This window comes from Anopheles gambiae, chromosome 2, assembly GCF_943734735.2.
Source record: "Anopheles gambiae chromosome 2, idAnoGambNW_F1_1, whole genome shotgun sequence".
NCBI classification, from domain to species: Eukaryota; Metazoa; Arthropoda; class Insecta; order Diptera; family Culicidae; genus Anopheles; species Anopheles gambiae.
The window spans coordinates 29,038,040-29,065,132 of NC_064601.1; the positions used below are offsets into that span (position 1 = coordinate 29,038,040).

General features: G+C 45.9%; 1 protein-coding gene across 6 annotated transcripts in view; it reads left to right on the top strand.

The window, feature by feature from the left end:
- The window catches only part of LOC3290701 (protein obstructor-E), a 46,775-nt gene extending 25,667 nt beyond the window's left edge, over positions 1-21,108 (top strand). For 5 of the 6 annotated variants that reach the window (XM_061643403.1, XM_061643405.1, XM_061643407.1 and 2 more), the window contains exons 3-6: positions 16,900-17,124; positions 18,590-18,778; positions 19,243-19,472; positions 20,087-21,108. In XM_061643403.1, coding sequence (XP_061499387.1) covers positions 16,900-17,124; positions 18,590-18,778; positions 19,243-19,472; positions 20,087-20,173 — 731 coding nt within the window. In that variant the 3' untranslated portion in view covers positions 20,174-21,108. The remainder of the gene's footprint in view (positions 1-16,899; positions 17,125-18,589; positions 18,779-19,242; positions 19,473-20,086) is intronic. The other variant, XM_061643408.1, reaches the window with a different exon arrangement.
- The last annotated feature ends 5,985 nt before the right edge of the window (positions 21,109-27,093 follow it).

The window sequence follows — 27,093 nt, forward strand, 5'->3', positions numbered from 1 at the left end:
TCCGGCACGTAGAGAGCGAATCAGTGGGTTTAAGGTAAATATGTTTTTCCATAAACTGTTATGCAAGATAACAAAGCGGTGACTAGGCCTTAAACCTGAAGGAAGCAGACTAGGTAGAGGTGGCAAATACACATGTACACGTGCAGTATAGCTGTCCACTGTATGGGGCAAAGTTGGATGCACGAGTTTGATTAAGTTTTACCGAAATTGTTATTATGCTGGGACGCGTGCGTGTCTTCATATTTGTACTGCTGGGTCTGCCATTCGGCCATCTAAATGTTTGGAGCGTTTGATGCGTTTCTCGGACCGAGGCCGAAACCGAGCTGACGGGGTTTCTTTGGTCCAATAAAATGTACCACTTGATGGTAGTTGTTGCCGCTACTGGCACAAGCACTGGACGGACGGACGGACGGTTTCGTTTGTGTGTGTGTGTATGTGATAGGGTTCTTGTCTCTGTTCCCCTGTTCGTCAAACTCCCGGGGACACCTTTTGATGAGGTTTCCGTACGCAAAACGTCCCCCTAGTACCGCCAGTATACGTAGTCATCTCACCGGTGGCCCATCAGCAAAGTGCCCAAAGTGGGTGGACGAATTCCGGCAACCTTACTAGACTAGTCGGTGCGTGTGCGAGCGGCAACCTGGTGCAGCTGGTGTAGAAAATCTTTGATAATGTACAAATATTTACCGGCAAAACTTTGGCTGTCTCGTGGAAAATATTTGTGCTATTCTTGTGCGGTGGTCATGCATGGCGAGAACGGGCACTGGGCTCACCTTCGGAAGAGCGAGAACGGCGTGCTGGCTGGAATGGATGTTTTGGTTGATTTTACCCCGCACGAGAAACACACACGGTACGGTACGGTCCTGTGCTACCTTGCTACGGTCGACTGTATGGCCAGACCATGGCTTAGCCGTGTAGATGAGCTGTTGTTTTTGTTGCTGCGGCCAAGGGAATGCGGCTATGCGTCTACGCAATTGTTCTAAGGCCTGGGCCCGCTGATACGCACCGTTTCGCCTTACGGGTGTAAATGTTTGAAATAACTGCAAGGGACTTAGTGCGGGCAAGGGCACCCTTAGTGGTGAGCAGGAGGAGCAAAAGTTTGCTGAACGCTGCCGTAGGTGTGTTTTCTTTTAATCTCACCACCAACGGGTAAACAACGGATGGGATGGATGGAAGCTTCTTTTTTGTTGTTAATGCGTCGGACAAGCTCATTGGACAGAGTGTTTTGTGGAGCTTGTTTGGATTTCAAAAGAGATTTGTGCATATACGGAAGTGGGAGCTTTGCGGTGTGGCAATTAATTACTTTAAAAGCTGCAGGAAACGGGACACGTAATGCCGTGGCAATGCACCTTTTAATGAAAAGAGTGATTTAATGGATGGACCCTGTGTATGAGTCTATTAGTTCGTTAATCATTACAATAACGTTAACATTATGTGAATGTGGATCTTCAATTCGCTGAATCGCCATATACGGAACGCGTTGTCTCTGTAATCGACGAAAGAATTGTACCAAAGATTTTCCTATAAAATCATCGACATCATACGAAGATCAATGTGAAAATGTTCAAACTTAAATTAGCTTTCTTTTGTTTGACTTTGGCCGCCCTGTTAGCTCCCTGGTGCGTAATGAAATAACAGCCGAGCTTCTTTATATTGTACATCTAATTAGAATAATCAAAGCTTTCTTCAACCATCGCCCATCGAACAATGAACCAATGTTCGGTGAACCGTTCCAAGGTGTGGTTTTTGTCCTCCCCCCTCCCTCGTTGCTACGCACCAAACGGGCACCAAGGTACCGTCGGTCGGCTGCAGTAGAAGATTAAGAAATATCTTATCCTTTTTATACAAGCCCCTGTTAGTGGTCGGACCAGCCACCACATCAAACAAACCCATCGCTATGCACTGGGATGATGCTCAAGCGTTCATGGGTTAAGAAAGTTAACGAAATCGGATTTAATAAGTTAGCTGATAAGAAGATATGTGGAAAGCGCTCGGGAAAACGCCAGGAAGTCGGGGCAGAGAGTGCGAAAGTTAACCTTAGAAAATTGGCACTTGTGGCACTCGTTGACATGGTGAATAGTTTTGCGGAACCGCATGACTTCGTTGTGGCTGCCAGGGAGGGGAGAGGTAAGAATTTCTTCCCCAAAACTGTCCCATTCCGTGCCCAGGACGGTACCGCACCTCCCACGGTTTGTGGTTTTTTCTTTTGGGAAGGTTTGGGCGTCATCGTGGAAGGCAAAACGGCACAACTTTGCCCTGTCCTATCCTTGCTATGAACGCATCCGAGCATCCTGGCCCACGGGAGGCCCGGGAGGATGGTCAGTGTTACGCTTTGGCTGTAATTAATTACAGCTTTTTATTGGTTACCGACGCAGCAAATGCCCGTTGGCGGACCCACCTCTCCCTTGACCCGGCGTACGAAACTTATTTATTGAGAAATTAATTAAAACGCAAACTTTTTTGCCGTTGCTCTTGAAAGACGACGGCACAACGGTGTGTCTTGTGCATAGTGTGTGGTACGGGCAGCGAAGCAGAGGAAGAAGCAAGAAGGTGATCGAAACGATCCTGTTTTGTGGGGTTTCCGGTGGGTACTAAGACGCTGTAATGAATACACAGCTCCCGACCGCACAGTTTGGTATAAAGCTCTTGCGCCTGCAAGGTATGCAATCGAGTGTGGGCTCAACCGATAAGCGACGCATGTGGATGGTTTGCAGTGCCGCTTTACCGAGCATAAATTGCACACTGGGTGCAGTTTGCGTATTTGAAAAGTTTACATTTCTTTTCCGTTGCTGCGCCCGCACGCCGCAATTTTGCCGCACTCAACCACGCAAAGGGACAGCGGTTCCGTGCTTCGCTTGCTTGCCGTGCTGCTGGTGCGTGAGTAAGCGGCGGTTTCATTAGTAAGCACTTGCTAATTCCCAACCGCAGATGATGATTGTAAGTGCAGGCGACAAGCGCTGGCGCAACGAGCGCGAAGATAAGCGCACAGCAAATCGCAAAGATGGTGGTCGCGCCAGCAGGTCGGGTCGGGCTGCCGGCGGTAATGGAAAAGTTATTTGCGTTAGTGTTTCGGATCGCTTGCTGCCTGTTGGGTTAATTAATCAGGACCTTGCGGTAAGCAATGAAAATGAGATGGGTTTTTACTTCCGGGATTGTTTTTTGTTCTTGCTGTTGTTGTTTTTGTTGTTGTTTTGCCTCTTTCCTAGTGAGCGCAGTTGCTTCGCTTTGCAATGTCCTAGCTATTGGTGTATCTAGGCAAGGGAAAACAGCGCTGCCGCTTCGTTGCCGTTTCCGGGAGAGATGCAATAGACCGTTGTTTGCGCTCATCATTACGCCCACGATGAGGATAATTAAAATATTACAATTGTTGCGCTAGAAATACGACTGCCGTTAGTGCAGCTGCCGGTGGGCGCTTTTACATTTTACGTGTTATATTTTCCGCACCGAGTCTGAACTCGTTGGGAAGCGCCAAGACAGGAGGATTTTACCGTCCGACTTGGCTTGGAACAGACAAACAACTTAGTCTTTGAGTTCTTGTGCTTGAAAGTCGATTTATTCATGCTTATTCCTAACTTATATACTAATTTTCTGCTGATCGATCGCGATCAGCAGTTTTTTATTTGGTCGATATTGTTTACATTAGATTTGCTTACAATTGTTTTCGTTCGGTCGGTCAGTTCCCAGGCCGTGATGACCTAATTATGCGGCGCTGTCATCAACATCCTGACCCCCGTAATTCCTCGTAGAGGGGTTACTATTTGGTGACGGTTTAAACGGCGGGGGGCGTAAAGTGTACATTTTAGCTCGTACTTGTTTGATAATAAATGCTATGGTTATTCCTAATATTAAAGTGGCGACGCAGGCTATTGTACTTGTAATTATTATGAGGTAGAGCTGATCCATATTTGTTTCTTCTTTTTGCTCTGCGCTTAAATTCAGTATTTTGGCCAGCGGCTTGAAATACATTTTTGTTTCTACAGCTTCAATTTTCATGGTTGGCTGGATTTCTATGTTCTTGGTCTGTATTTTACAGTCTTGGCTAAGTGTTATTACCCCAGCTTGATACGCGGGATGTGTCAGTGTTTTGTTACATTTGAGGTATATTTCGTTAGGATGAGAAGAGTAGTATAGGATTTTGTTCGGCTGGGAGAGCTTTACAAATTTGGTTATTGAGTTTTTAATTGGTTTTATACCACACAAGCATTCTGTTTTTATATGTCTGAAAGATGAGGATATACAATCCAAATCTCTTCTAACGGCTACATCGGAGGACACGTGATGAGTGCTATTGTATCGCGTAATATCTGTAGGGTATATATAGTGTATATCGTTTATAGCTATTACATTTTCATCTAAGTCCAGAGTTGTAAAGTTTTTTAGGTTTGGTATTACAGTGATATGGAATATTTCGAATCTCTCTTGCGAAACGATGACGTTTTCAATATGTACTATTATTTCTCCCCTAAATAACTCTTTGCTAGAAATTCGGGGGTGGTCAAGAATTATATACCCATCGGGTAACCTTGATTGTATCTTCTCGGAAATTTTCGTCGAGTCGAATATGCTAAGGGGCTGGATTTCTAACTCTAGATACCTTGTCGTAATGTATTGTACTATGTCTTCAGCTAGCATGATTGTTTCTGTGACATGCTTTATAAGTACGTTTTTTTTGTTTTCATTGAAGCTTTTATTAAGACTCTTAATACCTTCGTTCATGTGGTCTATTTTCATATTAAGTTTGTTTCTAAGTCTGTCACCCTGCTTGATTTTATGAGTCATGTCTTCCGATATATGTTTCAATTTCTGGTCTTCAGAAGCTCTAAAGAGGGCTAACTGTTCGTCAATATCGTCTTCTCCAAAAAGAATACCTTTCAAAAATCCAAATATGCCGCTAGATCGTTTGGTTCGTCTTTTTACTGCGGTCTGTGAGAGTTGAAGTGCGTGTCGAATGTTTTGTTGTAATGTCAATTTCAAATTTAGAAGATTAGTGTCCATGTCGCTCAGTGCCTTGAATACTGTGGTCACCTCTTTCTCCATTGTCAGTAAAGTCTCTGTGTCATTTTCGGGGTGTATTTTCGTGTGGAAGGTTGTTTCCCACACACCCCTTTTCAAGAGAAGCGTTCCTTCGTGGTCGAAGAATATACCAGCTTCTTCAACTGGTTTAACTGAAAGATTGTCTGTTAGTTTCCATGCGGCTAACAGGCTTATAATGCATAGATACCGGGCCATTATAAGGTTTTACGAGATGCTTCCTCCTTTTTGCAGGAGGAGTTTTTAATTGTTCAGCTAATTTCTTGACGTAGGCGATGTTGACCGGTTTTTTAACTCCCCACGAAGGTACGTCTGCAATTTTCTTGCCCTTTACTTCTAGTACTGATAAGTTGATCACAGGGCGTTTGTATTCGCCGTTTTCAACTTTAATCTTTGCGGATCTAACTTGCCCGTCTTTAGCGGGATAAACTTCTACTACCCGGCCCTTTAACCACCTACCCACGCGTTGTTCGTCTGGGAAGACGACTATGTCATCAGGTTGTATTGGGTCTGAGCGTTCTATCCACTTTTCTCGTTTGGCTAATGTTGGGAGGTACTCCTTCAACCAACGTTCCCAATAGTTTTGGGTGATAACTTGTGCCTTCTTCCAGTTGTTTCTGCTAGCTTCAGCTGCTGAAATCCCGGCTGGCGTAGGTTCGGCCTCTCCGGAACACCCTATCAAGAAGTGAAACGGTGTGAGAGGTTCGTCGTCTTCAGTTTCGAGGGGGATGTGAGTAAGAGGTCTATTATTGAGAATAAATTCGATCTCGATAAAGGCCGATCTTAATACTTCTTCTGGCATATTATCATTATTTGGCAGCAAGCTCTTGACCTCTCGGACCATTCTCTCCCATACACCTCCAAAGTGAGGCGCGGCCGGGGGATTGAAGTGCCATTTGATACCGTTGGTTGCACATCTTTCGATGAGTTCCGTTATTTGCCTGTTTGCCCCAACGAAGTTTGTACCATTGTCACTGTATATGTGACAAATCTTTCCACGCCTATGCTGCACATTTTTTAGGCACATTATGAAGGAATTTGTACTTAAGTCTTTAGCGATTTCTAAATGTATAGCGCGCGTTGTCATACACGTGAATATCGCTCCCCATCTTTTTTCTACCCTTCTTCCGATTGACACTGTCATGGGTCCAAAGTAATCTACACCTGTATGGGTGAAGGGTTTTTTGAACACAGCGGCTCGGCTTTCTGGAAGGGGGGCCATCATCGGGGCAATGGGACGTGCGCGTTCATTTTTGCAACGCTGGCATTTGCTGATCACGCTTCTTACCACGGCCCTAAGGTCGATTACCCAAAACCTTTGCCGGATTGCCGCAATAACTGCTTCCATTTTTTTATGCATATAGCGTTCATGATAATGCTGTATGATCAATTCTGTCACGTGATGCCTCTTAGGTAATATTATGGGTTGTTTCACGTCATCGGAGAGGTAGCATATATTTGCTAATCGTCCCCTTGCTCGTAGTAGTCCTTCTATTACTTGTGGATTGAGATTCTTTATTGTGCTGTTTTTAGAGACTTGTCCATTGAGTGAAAGCTGAACTAAATCATCTTCGTATATCTCCCATTGTGCCTTTTGCAATAGGAGTTTTTCTGCTTTATCCAGGTTTTCCTTTTCTACTATCGGGGAAAATGCTAATCGCTTGACCTTGCTTTTCAAAAATTCTATATATTTTAAATTGATTGCCAGTGATCTCTTCAGTCTTAGCCAATTTGAACACCATTCGGTTTTTATAAAGTTGAATGTTCTCTTCTCTATGGTTTTAATCATAAGATTTGGACGGATTTCTTCATGAGTAATGATTAGCTTGGGGTCCCTATATTCAATTTCCCTTTGTTTAAGAAATACTGGGCCATTCAGCCATATAGATTTTCTTGTAACTACCTTGGTTGCTTCGTCTGCAGGATTACTTTCGGAGGAGACCCACTTCCATTGACTAGCATTGGTAGTATCTAAAATCTCTCCAATTCTTACCGCCACAAATTGTTTGTACTTTTGTGGATCGGCATTGATCCATCCTAGGACGGTTTTGGAATCTGACCAATAATAGTCCCTATCAGTGGTAATTCTTAATTCCTCCTTAACAGTCTCGGCGAGTCTGACTCCGAGTACTGCTGCTTGAAGTTCCAGCTTAAGAATTGAGAGTGGTTTTATTGGTGCCACTCTCGTTTTTGCCGCCACTATGTTTACGTCAATCCCCTTTTCTGTTAATGTTCTTAAGTACACTACTGCTGCGAACGCTTTCTCCGAAGCGTCAACGAAAGTGTGTAACTCAGTTACTTCGATATTGCTAGCCACCGAGTAGCATCTAGGTATTTGTATGTGTTCTAGTTCCTTTATTCTTTCCTTCCATCTTTGCCATTGTTCCATTATGCGTTCTGGTACTGGGCTATCCCAATCCAGTTCTGTTTTCCAAATTTCTTGGATGATGACCTTCGCTTGCGTAGTATAGTTTGCCGCTAGCCCCAATGGATCATATATTTTCATCAAGTAGGCTAGCATTTCTCTTTTTGAAATTATGGAACACGGGGTATGCTTAAGCTTATACCTTAACACATCGTTTGTTTTGTCCCAGTATTGCCCCAAAATTTTCTCAAAATTCATATCTTTATTAGAGATGTGCAGCAGCTCTTGTTGTGAGGATCTATCATCTGGGATGCTTCTTATTACCTCCTGACAGTTAGAAACGAAATTTCTCATAAAGAAATGCGCTCTATCATGTATGAGGCAAACCTCGTTAATAGTCTTGATTGCATCATTGATAGTCCGAAAACTATCAAGGTAATCATCAACATAGTGGTTTTTTACTATTGCTTCCACCGCAGTGGGGTATTTGTCTTTATATTTTAAGGCGTTTTCATTTTTAACGAACTGGGCACAAGCAGGAGAGCATGTGGCACCGAAGGTCATGACGTTCATAACGTATACTTGGGGTTCGTTGCGTGGATTATCCCTGAATAAAAATCGTTGAGCCACTTGATCTTCTTTGCGGATCCGTATCTGATGGAACATCTCCTTGATGTCCCCTGAACAGGCGATAGGGTATTCGCGAAAGCGGATTAATACTCCAAAAATTGACGTAGTGGCGTCTGGTCCGGACAAGAGAGTTGAGTTAAGTGAAATCCCTTCGTTCTTTGCAGCTGCATCGAAAACCAGTCTTGGTTTTGGAGTTGGCTTATTTGGATTGATGACCATAAAATGGGGAATGTAATTGATCTTTGGATCTCTATTCAGCAATTCAAATGGTGTTAGTTTACGAGCGTAACCTTTCTGAACATAATCAGTAATTTGATTTTTATACCAGGTTTTCATCTCGTCATTACCTTTCATTTTCCGTTCTTGACTTTCGAGCCTTCTTAGCGCCTGTGCGTAGCTGCTTGGTAAGGATACATTGGGATCTTTCCAAAGTAGGCCAATCTCATACTGATTATTTGTATATTTCAGTGTGTCATTCATTACACTTAGGGCTCTTTCATGGTCCTTTGATTTTGGGGTGAATTTGGTTTCCCTTACGCCAAATTCTTCTGTTGAAAAAAACCTTTTCATCAGGTCCCTCATTGACTTCTCTTCTTCCTCTTTCTTATCCTGTATTGTGAAAAGATGTTGATTTTCTTTTGCATCACCATCTCTGCACTTTCCAAATACGACCCAACCAATGCGTGTTTTGTGTGCCACTGGTTCATTGGGCGCTCCTGATTTGGACTCCACAGCTTGCGTGTAATAAGCATGTGGAAGTCCTAACAGAATGGTGGGTTTAGCATTTTTGTAGCTTGAAATATTTACCGTCTTTAAGTGGGAAAATTTTCTCTTCAACACGTTTGCATTGATGCTTTGAGTGGGTAGGTCCAGTTCTTTTACTGTCCTAATGTCCTTGACATAAAGCAGCCTGCCGTTTGGACCTCTGAGTTTCAGAGATACCGACGTGCTTGTATCCTCTACCTGGTTGCATCCATTTGTCCACGAGAGTGTTAACGGCTTCCTTGGGCCATGCAGATTTAGTTTCTGTCTTAGGCTTTCTGTCATGAGGCTCGTTGAGGATCCTGGGTCTATTAATGCAAATGTTTCGATGGAGTTGTTTTCGTTATAGACAGTTATTGGCAGAACTTGAAATAGGTATTGTTCCGAGTTTTGATGAAAATTTAAATGTGCCTTTGACGCCGCGCCCATTGAGTTAAATTTTTCTTCATGCAATATGGTGTTGTGTCGTCGTCCACAACCATCCACTGTACACTGCAGCCTTGAGCGACAGTTAATGGCCGCATGGTTAGAGAATTTGCAGCAGTTAGTGCAAACGTTTTTCTCCTTCAGCATTTTCCATCTTTCGTTTACTGAGGCATTCTTTAGCTTGTAACAAGATATGGTTTCATGAGGACGGCTGCAAATTAGACAGCCTTTATTTGAAATTTGATGGCTGGCTGAATAGTGAGTATTCAGCCTCGCCGGTCTGTCTCTTTGACCACCTTCCATAGCAAGAAGTGTGATCGCCACGTCTTCTGTTGGTTTCAACCATTTGCTGAAATCTTTCAAGGTTTTGATTTTGTCACCTTCCTCGTTAAGTGAATCTCTGAGCCACCTGGTTTTAAGGTCCGGAGAGAGTTTTGCGACCAGATCTGTAAGGAGCCTTTGGTCCATCAAGTACTCCGTTTGGTTCAACATGGTCATATTTTCCACCATGTTATTCAGTGCGTTACAGAACTCAATAATCGAAGATGGATTTTCCAAAGATGCCCGTTTAACCACCATAAGGTCTTTTAGTAAGGCGTTAAAAATGCTAACTGGGTTGCCATATAACCTCCCCAATCTTTCCAAGATTGCATCCACGTTACTTGGGTTCAACATCAACCCGCTAACGGATCGCAATGCATCTCCCTTAAGGTGAATTTGGAGCCGTGTAAGGTTTTCCAAATTCGAAAATTTTTCTGTTCGAGTGGTTTCTTCGAACAGTAGTTTAAAACGAGGCCATGTTCTATAATTGCCATAGAAATCCGGAAGTTTTAAAACTGTCTTCTTGTGTGGAGCAAAACCCAAGTTTGCCATTTTATTTACGTTTGTTGTAAGTGTCTGTAGGTCGTCTTGTAGGTGAGTTGTGTCTGATTGGTTATGTATTTCTTCATTTCTTAATATGTCTTCTAGTCTTTCGATTTCCTTCTCACACCTTTCGTTTTCTTCTCTAGTTCTTTTTTCCGCTTCAGTTTTTTCTTTTAGTAGCCTCTCTGTTTGCATTAAGGCCTCCCTACTTCCCTTGCGTTCCTCAGCTATTGTGTAGCATTTTGGACACACATATTTTTTAACGGGACCTTCTAGCTTCAGACATTTGAGATGTAACCATCTGTCACACTCAATACAATTAACTTGTGTGTCCCACTCATCGGGGTTCTTGCATAGCTTGCAATTGCCTTTCGGGTTGCTTTTAAATATGATATCCATACTACTCACTTTGCGTAACCGGTGGATAAAGTAACTGGGCTGTCGCTGCCGATCTGGATGGGTGTCGTCGTGCCGTTGCTGCTCTTACAACGCCCCTGCTTGTCCTCCTCGAGGTCGTCTTCAGGTGATCCCCCGCGGTGTCGTCAGTACCCCTGTCTTCTGGTCGCCTTCAGATCCGCTGCTTGGGTAGTATTGCCGCCACGCTTTTTCGTTGGATAATCGGGTCTTCAGGGGCGATGACCATTGGCTACCGATCACCGTATCAACACACGTCAATAAGCTGGACACGTACTACTCCACTAGTTCGCACTCTTATCAACACCTTTATGTTTGTGGTTTCCCGGAAATGCTAAAGCCGGATACGGTTTAGCTCGAAGATTTCTTTTTTGTATGCACGTCCCGTATTGTTACACTCCCCAACTGTTGATCTTTTCTTGATCCGCACATTTACTTGTGTTGTTGTAATTGGAGTACACTGCCGGTGCTTTACGGGAACGTCCGTAAACCGCGGTCGTTAGCGTCTTGTGGGTTTTATTACGTTCTCACTGCGAATGTGTGCCACACGCGTAATTGTTTACACTGCACTTTGTTACTAGTACGCTACGTAATGATTTTCGATCAGATGTTCTCAGGTCGTCCGTTTTAAACGCCCTTTCTGAGGTTGCGTTTCACTGCACACACACACCCTTTTTGTTTTGTTTACAAACCTGTGGTACGACCGAAACGATATAGCGAACGTCGTTTTTTACCACCGGTGTCTTTATTCAATCACAATATATCGGTGATCGTACGGCGCCTTGCACTTTTTTGCACTCGTTTGGTTTGTTGCACTTTACGTTTTTTGGCTACTATTATACATTCGCGATGTTTTCCGCTTTTACGAACCTTCCTCTGTTGGAGCGCTGGTTGTTTTTCTCTATCGGTCAGGAATACGTTCGTCAAGATCGGAAGCTAACCTCCGACTTGTATGTTCCTGCCGACTCTGGGTTTCAAGATCGGAAGTTAACCTCCGACTTGTACGTTGCGAGGTCTCTACTAATCCTCTCTGGAGCCACCATATATTTTCCGCACCGAGTCTGAACTCGTTGGGAAGCGCCAAGACAGGAGGATTTTACCGTCCGACTTGGCTTGGAACAGACAAACAACTTAGTCTTTGAGTTCTTGTGCTTGAAAGTCGATTTATTCATGCTTATTCCTAACTTATATACTAATTTTCTGCTGATCGATCGCGATCAGCAGTTTTTTATTTGGTCGATATTGTTTACATTAGATTTGCTTACAATTGTTTTCGTTCGGTCGGTCAGTTCCCAGGCCGTGATGACCTAATTATGCGGCGCTGTCATCAACACGTGTTGCTAGAGTGTCTAAACTTGCAAAAAAAGAGTTTTACTGTATTTGTATTCACAAATACTTGGAGAGCAATTATTCTAAAAGCATCATAATTACTACTGCGCTCCCCAACATCCCGACCTAAAACAATGCAGTCTCGCGATGAGGCTAACGATTGCACTATTAATTAATGTAATGAGCACTTTTCATAATGTGGCACACACACACACCGTTGCCTGGGGAGAGGGAGGGACATTACTGTGGTACGTGCTGGGAGGTTCCTCTGTTGTGTGTGTAAGTATGTATATAGGATCGTTTCTCCTTTATCGACCTTCCCGCAGAGGAAGAAAGCTATGGTCTCGACTCTCCAATTATAACTGCCGAAATCTTTGCAACTATGCTTAACGGGGAAGCTGTTGGGCAAGTGGAACAAGCAAGCCTGCTGGAGCGACTCCATTTTGGCTTCAATCACCGCAACGGGACCATTTGGGGACGGCACATGGACGCTTCTCGTGCGCACCAGCCAACCAAGTCTCAAGCGTCGCAGTGGAGCGTTTTAATTCGTATAATTATTTTAATTTCAATTTCACATTCACACTGCTATGAGCGGCAACGCGTTTGTCAGACATGTCTGTTGTGCCGTCGGTTAGAGGCGCTTACCTGTGGTGCAATAAACTGGCACTGTGCCCGGTGCCCCCTTTTGCTTGCGGAGTCCCAGGCGGACATTTTAGCTCATCATAATTTATAATTATCGCTCGGAGAAGGTTTGCTTTGATGCATCGCACGTACACTGGCAGACAGATGGAACTGATACTGTTGTTTTGTAGTGCAGAGAATTGATCTACGAGATATAAGGGTAAAGGGGAGTAAATTTAGAGTAGGTGTTCCGTTGCCGAAAACGATAGCCGATAATACTTACGGCTAAGCTAAACCAGTGCCATTCTGTTTGTTTTGCCCTGGCAGTTGAATGTTACCCTCGAGGGCGATTTGATGGGCAAGAGGGATACAGTCTATAGAATCATTCCCTGCTTTCAAACTTGCTCTCGCTACGCGATGGCTGAAGCGAAACGAAACACAACCAAACAATGGGGTTTAATTCGCTTAAGAAAGCTATTTTTCTCTGTTTTCTCTTTTTGTTTTTTTTTTTTGCTCGTTTTTTGCTCTCTTTGGATCGTTGCTGGTTACTGTTTTGTACCGTTTAAATAACTGGCCCTATCGGAATTGCCGATTCCTGCCCCGTGGAGATGGAAATGTGTTGCTTCGGATGCGCATAAAGTTCTGACAGTTTGCAATTTCGACCCCGAAGTCTAATTAGGATGACCAAACCGTGGACAGTGGAGATAGAAATCACCTTTTTATTTTAAAAAAGAAGAGATATGCTAGAACAAACGCGGGAAAGTTAAAGCAAAATGAGCGCACGAAAAGGAAGGAAGGGAAAAGAAGAAGGAAGAATGAACCTTGAACCCAAACGGTCGAACAAATCACAGTAATTAACATTCAGGCAAGCGATTGAGCGGGGAGCGGTAAATTAGATAAACTGGCCACCGGTGGTAGTGAATTTTTATGGCGCCATGCTTTGAGTGCCTCGGGAGCAAAGTCTTACATCCACGATAAGCGCGAATGTGTCGGGCGTCCGGGTGTACCGGGTACCGGGCTGCTCCATCGCGCGTGAATGACCGGACGCCTCCATCGTGGCGCGCCCGGGGGATAATGCGAAACGAGCGATTTACGACATGACAACCGTTTGGAGATAAGCGTCGTGGATGGAGAGTAAAAAGCGCGTCGAACGATAATTCGAATTGTTTCACCTGGTTCGCCCGCAGCGGAGCGGAAGCAAGGTAATGGGCGTGGGCGGAGAATGGTGGAGTGAAAGTGGAAGCCATTTTTGCTTGCAATAGTCATTCAAGAAATCAGTCTTATCGAATTTGCTGCTGCCAGTGAGGCCGAAGGACGAGTGAGCTGAACAGAAGAAACCGACAAAAAAAAGAGCGACAAATGATAAGAAACGAACGTTAAGCAAACAAAGGCTTTTCATGCCCGCTGGGAATGGCATGATTTAGACCGAGCGCAACTCCCGAAGGCCGAGACCGACCGACCACCACCCGTATTTATGAATTTAATTATCGGGTAGGTTTCGATGGGCGCAGCATCTTACACACACCATAACGGTGGAAAGTGCTTTCGAAAAAGTCTCGTTAATGGATGCTGCTGTGACTTTGCCTTCAATGTAGCTCCATCTCCGGTGTGTGTGTATGAGATAATGAGTGTTAAATTTACAGTCCATTTTAGCGCACCGTTGGCAAAAGGAATAGGGATTAAATTTGTGACGTTTTTAGTCGCTTCAACATCATCCATCTTCGGGCTCGGAGCACTGTGCGCATCTTCCGGGTAGAAAGGAGGACACAAAAAATGGCCTCCGGTTGCAGCCATCAGGTTGGTTTGATTGAATTTAATTGTGCCAAATAGAAAGCGTGTAATGTGCTTATCGGGCGAAAGCGCTGAATTACTGGCACCAGGCGCTAAAGGTACGGCAACACAATCGGTGTTGGAAAATGGCAAAAAATGGGATTATAAATAGATTTGCTACTGTCGGTGGCACCACGACAACCTATTCCGATCGCTTCCGGTTGTGTGGGTTCGCTTTTTTTTTTGTTTTCTCTTGGCTCCTTTTCCACTAGGGATTAGTAGTGGCGGAGGGCTTGCGAGCACATGCTCTCGGGGGATACAGCTAGAATGAACGCATTGCTTCCCTCGGTGGAATAGCGGTTTGTGTGTGCCAGTTCTTTTTGCCTTCTGTAGTCGTGCAAACCCCCTTTCGAGGGATCCATTTTATTGCCATTGCTGAGTGCGGGTCGGCGGCTTCAATCATCGCCGGCTGGCGGGCAGGTGGAAATGTGAAATCATATTTCCATCATAATCGAATTAATTACTGTACTCCAGCTGGGCAGTGGAAGTGGACGAGAAATCGAGAAGATTTCCATCTTCGGTGCAATTCCCTAGGGCTGAGCAGGGCGAGCACACATTTGCACGAGCCGGTCGACCGGTCGATCGGTGAATGTGAGTGTTAAAATTTAATGCAATTAATTTAACGTGTAAAGGACATTGATTTTTTTTTGTAAACCATTTTCTCGGTGCCGCCAGTGTTAAGTGCAATCGAAGTGCTGGAGTACGCTCGAATTGGATTACAGCGCCCGTTCAATGGAACCGGCGAACAAGCGGCTAAGGATTGGTCAATGGTTTTGGGCGGAACTCCGAGCACAGACCTCCGTGCCGACCACCAACGCTAGATGTGGAATTTACATTATGTTATCGCGCGTAAAGCGCTCACTTTCCACAAATCCACCAATTCAGTGCGAATGGTGGCGAATGATGAAAGAGCGCAAATGCTGCCGGAACATACGGTCGCCGGGGCCGCGCCAGACGGTGCCGTTTGCGCGTGAAATCCGACCACCTGTCGGGCTGTCGGGTTCGTGCCTTCCCGTAGTAAAATGGCGTGCGAACCGTCCGTTAAAACGCTTAAAGTATTAAGGAATTAATTATCTCTTCTGCTCTCACTGCCCACTTGTATGCCATCCACGGGTACGGGGTGTGTGATTGCACGATTTCGCGTGAAAGAATCGAAACACAGTACGCCCCGGGAACGATCGGAGTGCGTTGGATAGTGAACAAAGCGTGTGTCGGTTGTGGTTGTGTGCGATTCAATTTGTGCAAATACTCGCACGGCCGGCCAGCCAGCCCGGACGAAGCGGGAGACGAGCCTGGGATCGATTTGCCGAGGCCAGCACGCAAAAGTCTGGCACGTGTTGCAACACGCGGCCGGATAATCAGCCCCAGCTTTTGCAGCTCTTTGTCCGCGCGCGCTGTGTGCAGGTGAAGGTGGCAGTTCAATCACGGGCCTGGGCTGTGGGCAAAGTGTTGTAGAGCGGGTCGGACGGACGGTTAGGAGGACAGGACAGGACAGGGTAGGGAGTTTTTGATGAAGTTTTCCAATCAGAGCTGTTTATTCGACGAGGTGAAATTGAAATGACAGAGTGGCATTTAGTGGCGCGGCTTTAGAAACGGCGACTTGGTGGAAGCCGCTGTAGGCTGTTTTTGATTTGATTGGTTTCGGCCGCCCGTTGCCGTTGCGCTGACTGGATCGATCAGAAATAGATAGCGTGAAACGGGATTGTGCGTTGTGTCGAAGAAACAAAAGTGGATTTAGTCTGAAACCAGTAAGGTACACCGTGAACGTTTAAACCATAATCAGTCTATGACTTTCTAGTGTAAGGAAGTGCTCTGCTTATCCTTCCTTCGCTTGCCGGCTGTGAACTTTATGCCTTTGTTGTGACAGATTTGCTGTCAAAATGTGCCACCCGCCACAGCACTATCGTGCACTAAATTTATTCTTCATTCGTCAAGCTAAGTTCATCAACCGACCGGGAAGGAAAGTTTCACTTTAGCAACAACTACACCGTCCGTTGGAGCACACAGACACCACGAGGGAGCGAAGGTTCACTCGCGGCTTTCGCCCCCTGAGCTTCGCCCCACGCTAACGGTATTCAATTACATTGGAATGTAATTAAAAGTTGTGCTGTCTCGCGCTCGTGCGTGTGTGTCGTGGATTTGCGAGCTGTCCCATCCGCCCGCCACACTGTCTGTCAGCGGTACACTGTTGGGCTGATCAGCGCACGAGATCGACGTCGAGTGTGGCGTCCTTATGTTGCAACAGTGTTTTCATTTGCATTTACATTTCCTTGCCTTCGTTCGGAGCCGCCGTCGTCTGTCAGCGGCTGGCTCAAACTTACCGTGTGACATAAGAAACTTGAACCAAGCAGTCGTCCGACATGACGAGGGAGCTTTAGGGGAGTGTTTTGTTCGCATCGCATGTCGACACGGTGACTTTATTGGCTTACGCGGCCAAAGGCAACAGGTACTTTACTAGGCGAGCGAAGTGGAATGCAATAGTTTACGGGGTTTTTCACTTTCATCCAACTAGCAACAACATTGTGTGTGTGTGTGTGTGTGTGTGTGTGTGTGTGTGTGTGTGCGTGTGTGCAAAAGGCGACAACCGACAAACTCACCTTACTAACGCGCTATATCCGTCTTTGAAACAGGGCTCGCCAGTGGACAGCGCCAGGACCAGGAGGACCCGTGCAAAACCAAGTCGAAGGTGGTCGGTGACGTGACGTACTGCGATCGGTACTGGGAGTGCATCAACAACCAGCCGGAGCTGTACGACTGCCCGAACGGGCTCGTGTTCGCCGGCAAGCACCGGGGCGTCACGGAGGGCTGCGACTACCCGTGGCGTTCGAACTACTGCGACGGCAAGCAACTGGCAAGTAAGTATGCGTCTGTGGGTGAGAGAGATGGAAGGCAGTTGTAAGGAGGAAAACGTCAAAAAGGGTAATTTTGCTGCACAGATTGCATAACTTTTGGGCGTTTTTGGCGTGATGTGTGTTTTTGGACGAGGAATGCAGAAAACAGAATGCAACTTGCAACTATTCCACAAAGTATAATTCATAAAATAACGCCCTATTTTGGATCTGTGCTGTACAGCATCCCGCTCTTGATACAAACGAAACCATCTGAGACAGAAAACACATCCTGACTGTTGTTGCACCACCGTGAAGAAAGCGGCCCAAGCTACAACTTTGCAACAATCGTTCGCTTTGAAGTGCGAACCCGGGCGGAATCGAGTTGAATCGTAGCGCACTATGAGTGTGCCCCAGCCCGTTAAAAACATCAAACCCAACCGGAATGGCAGCGCGAAACAACAACAAGAAAGAACCGATAGAAAAGAAAAGTAAAAGCTCTTGAACGTGAAACAAAGTTTGCCGGTGCATTTTCCGCAAATTAACCCAATTCGCCGGGCATTATGCAGCACTGCCATGAAGCCGTAACATGAAGCGGGCCACCCTTTTGCCACAGCACAGCAGAACTCCGAATTAGCAGAGCTCCATCAAAGGGGAGGTTAGGAGTTCAGTGTACTCTCCTGTACGGGACCGCTCATTTATCGGTCCAGCATTGGAGGAGGAGGAGGAGGAGGAGGAGTACGGTGGGTGTAGGAAGGACGCTGTATCCTCAAAACAGTACTTACGGTACAGTACACGCTAACTGCATCAAAGCAAGCGCTGCTCTCCCTCTCAGGTGAGAGTTGGGTGCAGGCGGGATCTCAAAACTTAATCGAGCTCGTTTTTTGATAGTCTTTGTTCAATTGCGCGCGCGTCTTTGGTGGGAGAGGAGGGGGTGTGCAGGAACAACATGGACAACAGACACTAGAGTGTGGGGGTGGTCCGTTCGGTGGTAGTGAAAAGGTTGGTTTTTCGGCGATGTTGCAACAAAAGAGCTGAAAATTGAAGTGTGCACTTGTGTGTGGACGTGCCTCGCCAGTGATGGGAGGGTTTGTTTTTTTGCTGTGTTCCGGCGTACCGTCTAATGGCGAGGAATCGTCCCTTGGAGAACTTGGGGGAAGAGAGGGGGGGGGGGGGGGGGGCATTTTTCAATGCGAAATCGACGACCGAAAACTTCACTGTACCACCGCTGTGTGTAGGAACGACGACCCGGAGGCACATTTTGGGTCGGTGTCGGAGTGTCGTTTCGGTTTTAAGCAGAAGGGGGGGGGGGGGGGGGGCGTAATGACCGGGTGCAAAGTTTGTTCTGTTGTTTCGGGTTTGTTGCTGCTGGAGGTGAAACCGTATGTCCGGTGTTCGTTGCTGCCTGGACGGGCGATAATTTTAATCCCCCCCACCGATGCTTGCTGCCTATCTCTCTCTCTCTCTCTCCTCTCCGCTACGACACTTCCAGACGGGCCAATCTCGACGGAGCACTGCGATTGGCTGTACGGCATCTTTGGGCACGAGACGTCCTGCACGCGGTACTGGACCTGCTGGAACGGTACGGCGACGGAGCAGCTCTGCATCGGTGGGCTGCTGTACAACGAGAACGCGCACAGCTGCGATTGGCCCGAGAACGTTGATGGATGCCAGAAGCACCGTAAGTAAAAGAAAATAAAACCTGCACCAGTCGTTTTTCGTAACACATCACACACACACATACACTCAGACGAAACGATACAACGTGCAATACAAATAACCCATTGCACGGGGAAACAAAACACACAAAAAAGGTGGCAACGGCAAAGGGCTTTATGGTGACAATTTGTTAGAAAGGACGTGAGAATGAACGGGCACACGGACGACCGAGGACGAGCGAGGTTTGAATTCGTTCGTTTTAGTTTCCGATTATGTCGTTTGCACAAATTTAAAAGTAAGTGCTACGGTATTTATTGTGTGAGAGACAAAAACGCAAGCAAAAACAAAACCGTTCGTAGGAAGGTTCCCTATTCACAAAGCAGGAAATTCACGAATGGATTGCAAGCTTTACCCGATAGAGATTTGTTTTTCTAATGTGTTTCCTTTTCTCTTGCCCCTGCATGGTACCTCCCGCCGTACTCACAGCACTCTGCAACGAGGATGCGAATGGCAACGTGCCGCTAGGCAAGTCCTGCAATCGCTACTGGCAGTGTCAGGGTGGCTACCCGCGGCTGCAGCGCTGCCCCGCCATGCTGGTGTTCGATCGGCGCAGTCTGCGCTGTGTCGTGCCACCGACCGAGGACTGTGATGTGCCAACGACCCCGCTGCCCTTGGAATACGAACCAGAACAGCAGCAGCAGCAGCAGCAGGGCAAGGTATGTCTGGGAAATAATTACTTTATAACGATACAATCTAGATCTGTCTTGAAATAAACGGGCAAACGATCGCGTAGGCTGAGGTCGATGAATTGGTACGTTTTGTGCTGTGAATTGCATACTTTTTGGGGGGTAAACTCTAAAGAGCAGTGGTTCAAGGTATGCAATCCGCTGTACAATACGTACCATAAAATCACATAATATGCATTTTGGAAGCAGTTCTATGGGTTTCTCGAAGGATATAATTGAATATGGCCGCTCACAAGCTTATTAATTGAATTTTCTAAGACATGAAGCGCCTTAAAGTATGCAAAAAGCTAGTTATGTTTTATTCATGTTATGTTTTTTTTATTACACTGTTTTTTGTGGTTTACGTTTCTTTGTAATTTCTAAAGCATGTCTTGCGTTGACGAAGTTTATGCAAGGATTATTTTTTGGATGATCGATCGCCTATGGAAATATTTCTAGCATTTTAACACATTAATGCACACCATTATATACAATATCTCATGCCAATGCCCGCCCTTTTTTCTTTCTTTTTCTTCTTCTTCTTCTTCTTCTTCTTCTTCTTCTGCTTATTGTGCACCAAACGACCTACGTCGATTTGCTTTCAGGGAAATCCAAACGCCATTTACCAACCGTCCGGCGCCGGTGGACTGCAGGGTGGCAAATTGCAATCGGGAGGACGAAACAAGAACTAAACAATCACTGTCATGCCACCAACACATGCACACACCCCATACCCACACACACACACACACACACACACACACACACACACACACACACACACAAACACACACACACACACACACACACACACAAGTTGCGGCTGGTGGCCGAAAACCGAACGATGAACTGCTTGCCTGGCCATCCATCCCACACCACCCGACTACATTCCCGAGGGCACTGATAACGTGCGAGCGTTGCGTGTGTTGCTTATCTTCACTTCAACCATCGCTCCCCGATCAACGGTACCTCTTCTCCGCAAAACCCCGTTCTGAATCCGGTTCCCGTTTGCATCCCACCGCCGTCAGCATTCCTGGGAACGTATTCCGTTGCCTGGTTTCCGAAACGTTTCCGAAATAGGGTGGAAATTGGATTGGAGTTTTTTTTTCTCGACGTCTTATGGGTGGCGCATCCCACCTTCACGCTACATTGTAGCCGGCGAGAGGTGAGCATTACTTCGCAGCCTGGAGAACAAACCTGCACGATGTGGATGCTGGTGAACGACAAACTGCAGGAAAATGTCCCCAACTGTCACCGGCAGGAGGCTAGACGTGCGAACGAAAATGGCGCACAAATGAGCTCTAACGGCTAACTTAATCAACTACGTCACCGTCACTCTGCTAGCCTGCTCGAAGCGAAGTTTAATTCATCCAAGCAACCCGTTGCCACAGTTTGGTCCTTCTTCCCCCGCACCCCATATTTCATTGCTGACACTGTTCCATCACCCTACACTGTTGTTCATCCGTAGGTCCGATCCGTGTACGATGCGCGTGCGTTTCGGGCGCGAAGGTAACAAGCTTACCTTATTTTATTCCCATTGTGTCACTATTTAAGATTGTGTAACGTACGTTTAAGCCGAGAACAGTGGAAACTAAAGCGTAAATAAAAGTGTAGAAGTAATCAAGGATCGTGTTGGTGTGTGTGTGTGTTTTTTTAACTGCGACGTTGCGAAGAAAACGAACTCTCTCTCTCCAGAGGGAAAAGACGGTTTTTGTTTTTAATCACACTTGGCATACACATTGGGCCCGAGCCACAAAGAAGCGCAGGAAGAAAAAGAAAAGTAGCGTAAGTAAAAAGTTTAAAGCCATAAATATCCACCACCCGTGGGGGGGGGGTTGGGTGCAGCAGCTGGCTGATGCATCCGCCTCTAATTGCACCAGGAAAAGGGCGATGCGCGCGTGCACGCCCGTGACAAGTACGAACGATTTAATATCTTCTCTAATATGACAGTTTTATGTGCGAAGACGATGTCTTCTCCCTTCTTTTCGCGCCTTTCGCACTGTTTCGCCAACGGTTATATTTTGTTTGCGCAAGCGGTAGACGTGCCATCGTCCGTTCTGATTCGGGCAGTTCGTCTTCGTTTTCCGTTCGGGACTGGACGGAAAGTGAACAGCAAACAGAGGAAAAAAAGTTATTTTCTAGCGTTGATTTGTGTGTGTGTGTGTGTGTGTGTGTGTGCGTGTGTCTAAAAGGAAGAAGAACCCACGGTGCGGTTTTGTTGAACGGAATGAGAACCAAGCAGTGCAGCTTTACTTGCACCAGCCGAATGACGGCTAGCTAGCTTTGGTTGGCTTGCTTGGCTGTTTTACTCGCCATTCCCACGGGGAGGTACGTAGTGAAAACAATAAATGAAAATTGCCAACGGCATGTTGCTGGAAGTTTTTTGTCCTCTCTCCCCCCTCCCCACTCTTTTTCTCGTTTTCTTTAGCACTTCCTGCACCGAAACGGAGCAGCGCGAGCGGAACTCCGATGAGCCTAGCGGGTAGAACAATTGTCGCCGCCGCGCACACGCCAGAAAGAAATGCCGCAGGACAGCTGACAGCGCGCACTGCACAATGCAGTTTCGGGAGGCGGGAGGCACAGGAAAGAGAGGCGGGAAATCATATTATGATTTGTGGCAATGGCAATAATGTTTGTGTTTTGTTACGTGCTGCGGAAGGAATGGCAATGAATGCGAAACCGAGGCAAGTTTGCTATTGTAAAGCAAATGTTTTCATTGTTTGTTTGCTGCACCAGCAGTACCAGCGGACAGTTTACAACAAATTGTGGAAAACTATAGTGGATGAAAAGTAAGCAGAAAGTCGCTTAATTTATTCCCTCTCTCTCTTTTTCTCTCTACGCAAGGATTGGAATGCATTTTAAATATAAATACAAGGACAAAATTAACTCCAATTATACATTGGATGGGCTCTGATTTTACATTATTACACTTTTTTCATTTAAATTGCTTACTTTTGGCTATAGAAATGTAATACATGTAGTAGGATGAGTCTGATTGCCAAAATATTAAACGTAGTTAGGCAAGAAATGATGAAATTGCCTTAAAAACGAGTTTTTTCATATATTTTTATAGTTACAACTTGTATAGGGGTTTGTTTCCCATTAAAACAATCCAATTTTCCAACGCTTCATTCTATTACGGGTCACAGGAAATACATGTCAGCAAGTGTTTGTGCGGGCTGTGTCAAGTCGTACATCGCAATCACTTTCCAGCGCACTGATTAATCTCGACATGATCATCGTCACCTTCCCACGGCCATAAATCGTAGCGCTACGCTGCTGTACTTGAAGGTTAGCATTAAACTGTGCTTTACGTCTCTTTATGCTCACAACAACAACAACAACAGCAAAGACAAAACAAAAAATCCCCCAACCCCTGAAATCAAAGTGACCCACTTCCGTCATATTTCACGCGTGTAGAAAATAAATTTGGACAAATGTAAGGCGCTGTCCCTGTCAGCCACATCGATCATGGTGGCGGTGGCGAAATTGTTGTTTCCCGGTCGTTTATTTTCGCCTAGGTGAAACTTTTTAAATTCCCTCAACGAACGAACAGAGAAGGACACCCCGGGAGCAAGTCGAAATTAAAGTCCAACTTCCAGTAGCCCGCACAAAGCCACATCCATCACGATCGTACAGAGCGCCCTGTACAACGCCGAACGTGTTGGAAAGTGTTTTTCACTGTTTTGTGCTACATTTTCGCGTATTTGCTCCGCTCCGTCAACGTTCTCCTCCTCAATCTAACACCAACGTGCGCTACGCTGCGCAGTGTGTGTGTGTGTGTGTGTGGCTTTATCGTTAATTTTTGGACATCAACATGAGTTTAATGGCGGCTTCCAAAATTGAAGCTAACGCAACGGGACGGCTTCAGCCGGGTGAAAATGTTACTTCATGTCGGAGCAATGTTCTTTTTGTAGTTGTTGTTGTTGTTGTTGTTGCTGTTGTACGCTGTTCTGTTCGCCCGCGTACGTCGGACATTTGTTACACGATGCTACTTTTCATACCACACCCGTGTCCCGTGGGTCCTCCGTGGACTACGTTCGCGCGTAGTGGGCAGAGGGGAAAAAAATACATCATCGTACGGCATGATCATCCGGCCCGTACCCGTACCCCCGTTCCTGTGGCTGGTACGTCCATCGGCCTTGGCGGTTCGTTGTGGTTCCGCTCACCTTCCGCCCCACGGAAGCTCGGTAAAGAAATCTTTATCATAAGCCTCGAACAACGCCCCGCACATCGGGAGGTCCGCAACGGCGGTCGTGGTTTTCGCCGTGGCTTTGCACAAGGTTTTACCAATTTTCGAAGCATAACCATATCGCCCCACGCTGAGAGACGCGCCCAGCAGGACGCCGGGGAACGCCGGCCGACGGTTGCTCCAACCACTTCATTCGTCCAATCTCTCGCAGAAGAAGTAGAAGGAAAAAAATGCCCCCCCCACACACACACACATAGAACAGAACATTCCCTTCCGTGGTGTGGCGAACAGCTGTGTGTGTGTGTCTGTGTGTGGGAAATCTGTGAAATTAATGCCACAAAAATTACCACTGAATTTAAAATTAATTAAAAACAAAATTTATTGGAAAACTTTTCGCGTTTTACCACGACCAAAACAGGTGGGGGGATACGGGGTACAGCAGTGAAAGCACCAAGCACTTTCTTGGGCCAGATCTTTGTGGGCGGTGGTTGCCTACTAACATCGTGCTGATCGTCATTTTCCATATCCTGTTGGGTGGTTTCGGTGGCAAATCGGGCGCAGGGGTTGGCCTTACATCTGAGGCCATTTAGTTTCTTGCTAGCGCTGGGTGTGGAGATTTGGCTTTTTTTTTTCTTCCGCCTGCTACGATTATGATTGCTCTCCAACCCCAGGGTAAGGTAAGCTTTTTGCGAGCTTTTTTGTCTGTGGCGAGAGTTGTTTTTCCTTCGCGTTTTTTTTTGGTTCCTCCTCATTCAACCAGACAACCCCAATTTGCACGATCAAGCAGACCGAGAGTGGGGCACAAGCGGGGTGGAGACTGGTAATATAAGACCGCTTATTAGTTGGACTCGTGGTGTGACAAATTTAAATGCAAAACAACGGAAGAAAAACAGCTCCACAGTGAACCAGGAATGGGGGGAAAGAATGTCATTTTATTCGTTTTTTTTCCTTACCTCCCGCAGGCTTCTACTCACAGCATCATATCTCATTATCACGGTGGAGAATGAAACACAGTTGCACCACCGCCACCTCTTTATGGTACACGATGCACGAGGGAGCAAAACAACGCTCGAAGAAACTTCCACTGGTAAAGTTGTGCCGTTTTGGGAGGGTGATGTAAACCGAATTAGACCGAAGGGACCGGAATGGGGGGACAGGAATATAAAAAAAAAAAACACGTAGCCAACCAACAGCTGAACACAACTCAGACGCATTGCAATGAAAACGGAAGGTGGGGAAGGAAAGGAAAAGGATGAAGCGGTTGGGTTCGCTACCGCCAAATGGAAAAGTTTAGAATGTAAATAAAACTATCCTTCCGAAAAGCGTTGCGGGAGATTTGTTCCGTTCAGTGGATTGTCCCTTCGCTGCACTCGTCGGTTGCTTTTGGAAGTTATCTGTGTGTGTGTGTTTTTTTAGTTCGCTTGTTTGGATGTTGTTTTGTATTTACCTCTATCGTACCCGGGACAGCAGCAAGTTGGTAGGATTGCATCACGTTTTCGTCTCTCTCGCCCCGGTGTTTCGCTCTCGAAACCGTTCCATAAAACTGACCACCACTGAGACGAGCGGGTGCAATTGAAGCTTGCAAAGAACTTGGTACTGTTAATCTGGCTGCATGGAGAGATGCAATGGGATGCGATAGCTTGTGATAGCGTGTGCGGGCATACAGCGTTGTGGTGGCGATGTGGCCATTAAATGGTTAAGCTGGGGAGCTTGGGTGATATGAGCATGGATTAGATGAAACAATCAAAAGAAAGAGACTGGTTATTATTTTATTATTTCTAACATAGCTTTTAATCATTATTCAAAGAAGCATAGTTTTGGATAGTAGGTAAATCATAAATGAAATCATAAAAGCTATTTGAACTTTCGATTCTCTACCGCACGCAATTCATCTTGATAAACTAGATAAGCTCGGACTTCCCTGCTCGCTCCTGCAGTGGCATTATTCTTACCTAATGAATCGTTCATAGTCAGCATAGTCAGCAGCTCAGGAGTGTCACAAGGAAGCAATATTGGCCCGCTTCTCTGCATCTTATTCGTCAACGATGTCACCCTCACATTACCTCGCGTTAGTGTCAGTCTGTTTGCTGACGACGCACACATTTTCGCACCCATACACAACACAGGTCGAAGTATATTCCTGCAAGACTACATCGATACCTTCTGCTTGGCGTGCAATCGCAACGGCCTGACTATATGCACTGAGAAACTATGCTATGCTATGCTTTTGTGTGTCCTTTTTTCGATGCAAGTGACTCAATCACTGCTACCTACTTCATAGACGGCACCGCAGTTAATCGACCCAATTATGCCAAAGACGTTGGCATTCTTCTAGACTCAAGTTTGCATTTTTGAACAGCAACATCGATGACGTCGGAGCCAGAGGAAACTAACTACTTGCGCTGACTATACGGACAACAAATTAATGTCGCAACCCTATGTGTATTTAGGTTGTCTACAGTAATGTCGTTCGCTCGATCTTGGAATATTCGTGCGTAGTCTGGAGCCTAACTACTGCTTCTTCAGCTGCTCGCCTTGAGGAGATTTAACGAAAGCTCACGTGATATGCCCTACGCCTACTTCTCTGGCAGGCGTCTTCTAGGTCTTAAGGTTCTTTCGGTTAGAATCATCATCGCCTTTGCTGCATCGCATCGATATCTACGAACCATCCCGACTACTTAGATCTAGAGAGACTCTACGGGTTGTTTGGCTCCCAGCTCCAGCGCTGGTCGGTCTGATCCTATGTTTCGCATTCAACACTGTTTCGGAATGCTTTGATTTTAATAGTTCAACCCAGTGCTTCAAAGAACGTCTACGGCTTCTGCCGTCGCCGCAGTGAACTGTGATAATAAGCTTGATTTTGCTATGTATCTTTTGTACTGTTACCCACCTTAACTAGTTCGTTGAAGATTAACTAATAATAGTATAAATGCTTAATATTTATACAAAATGTGAATGTATGGTTTCAGCAAATTATTCTCTACGTAACTAGAAGAAACCTATCAAAACAGCACACGTTCTGGCTTCGAAAGCCCCTTCGCTCATCTTTTCCATTATCAAACAATGTTTCCCACTTCGCGCGTTCAACCTTGTTATGCTTGATCCGGTAAAATAGTGTAGTGCTCAAATGCAAACAAAGCGGCAGCATAAAATGAAACAAACTAACGAACCAACGCTACGAAGAAACATTAAAGCACTAACGTGCTTGCGGTTAGGCCATACGCCGAACCCAACCCGCCATCGCTTTTCCCTGTCTCTTCCGCATTCGATGTGTGTAAGAGTGTGTGTGTGTGTGTATGTGTGTGTGTGTGTGTGAAAAAAACGGAAATTGAAATATTTACTGAAATTTTATGATCATTACAATGGCGGTGCTACCGTTTGCTGGCACTGAGTGCAAAGGTTTTGTGTGCACACTTACAA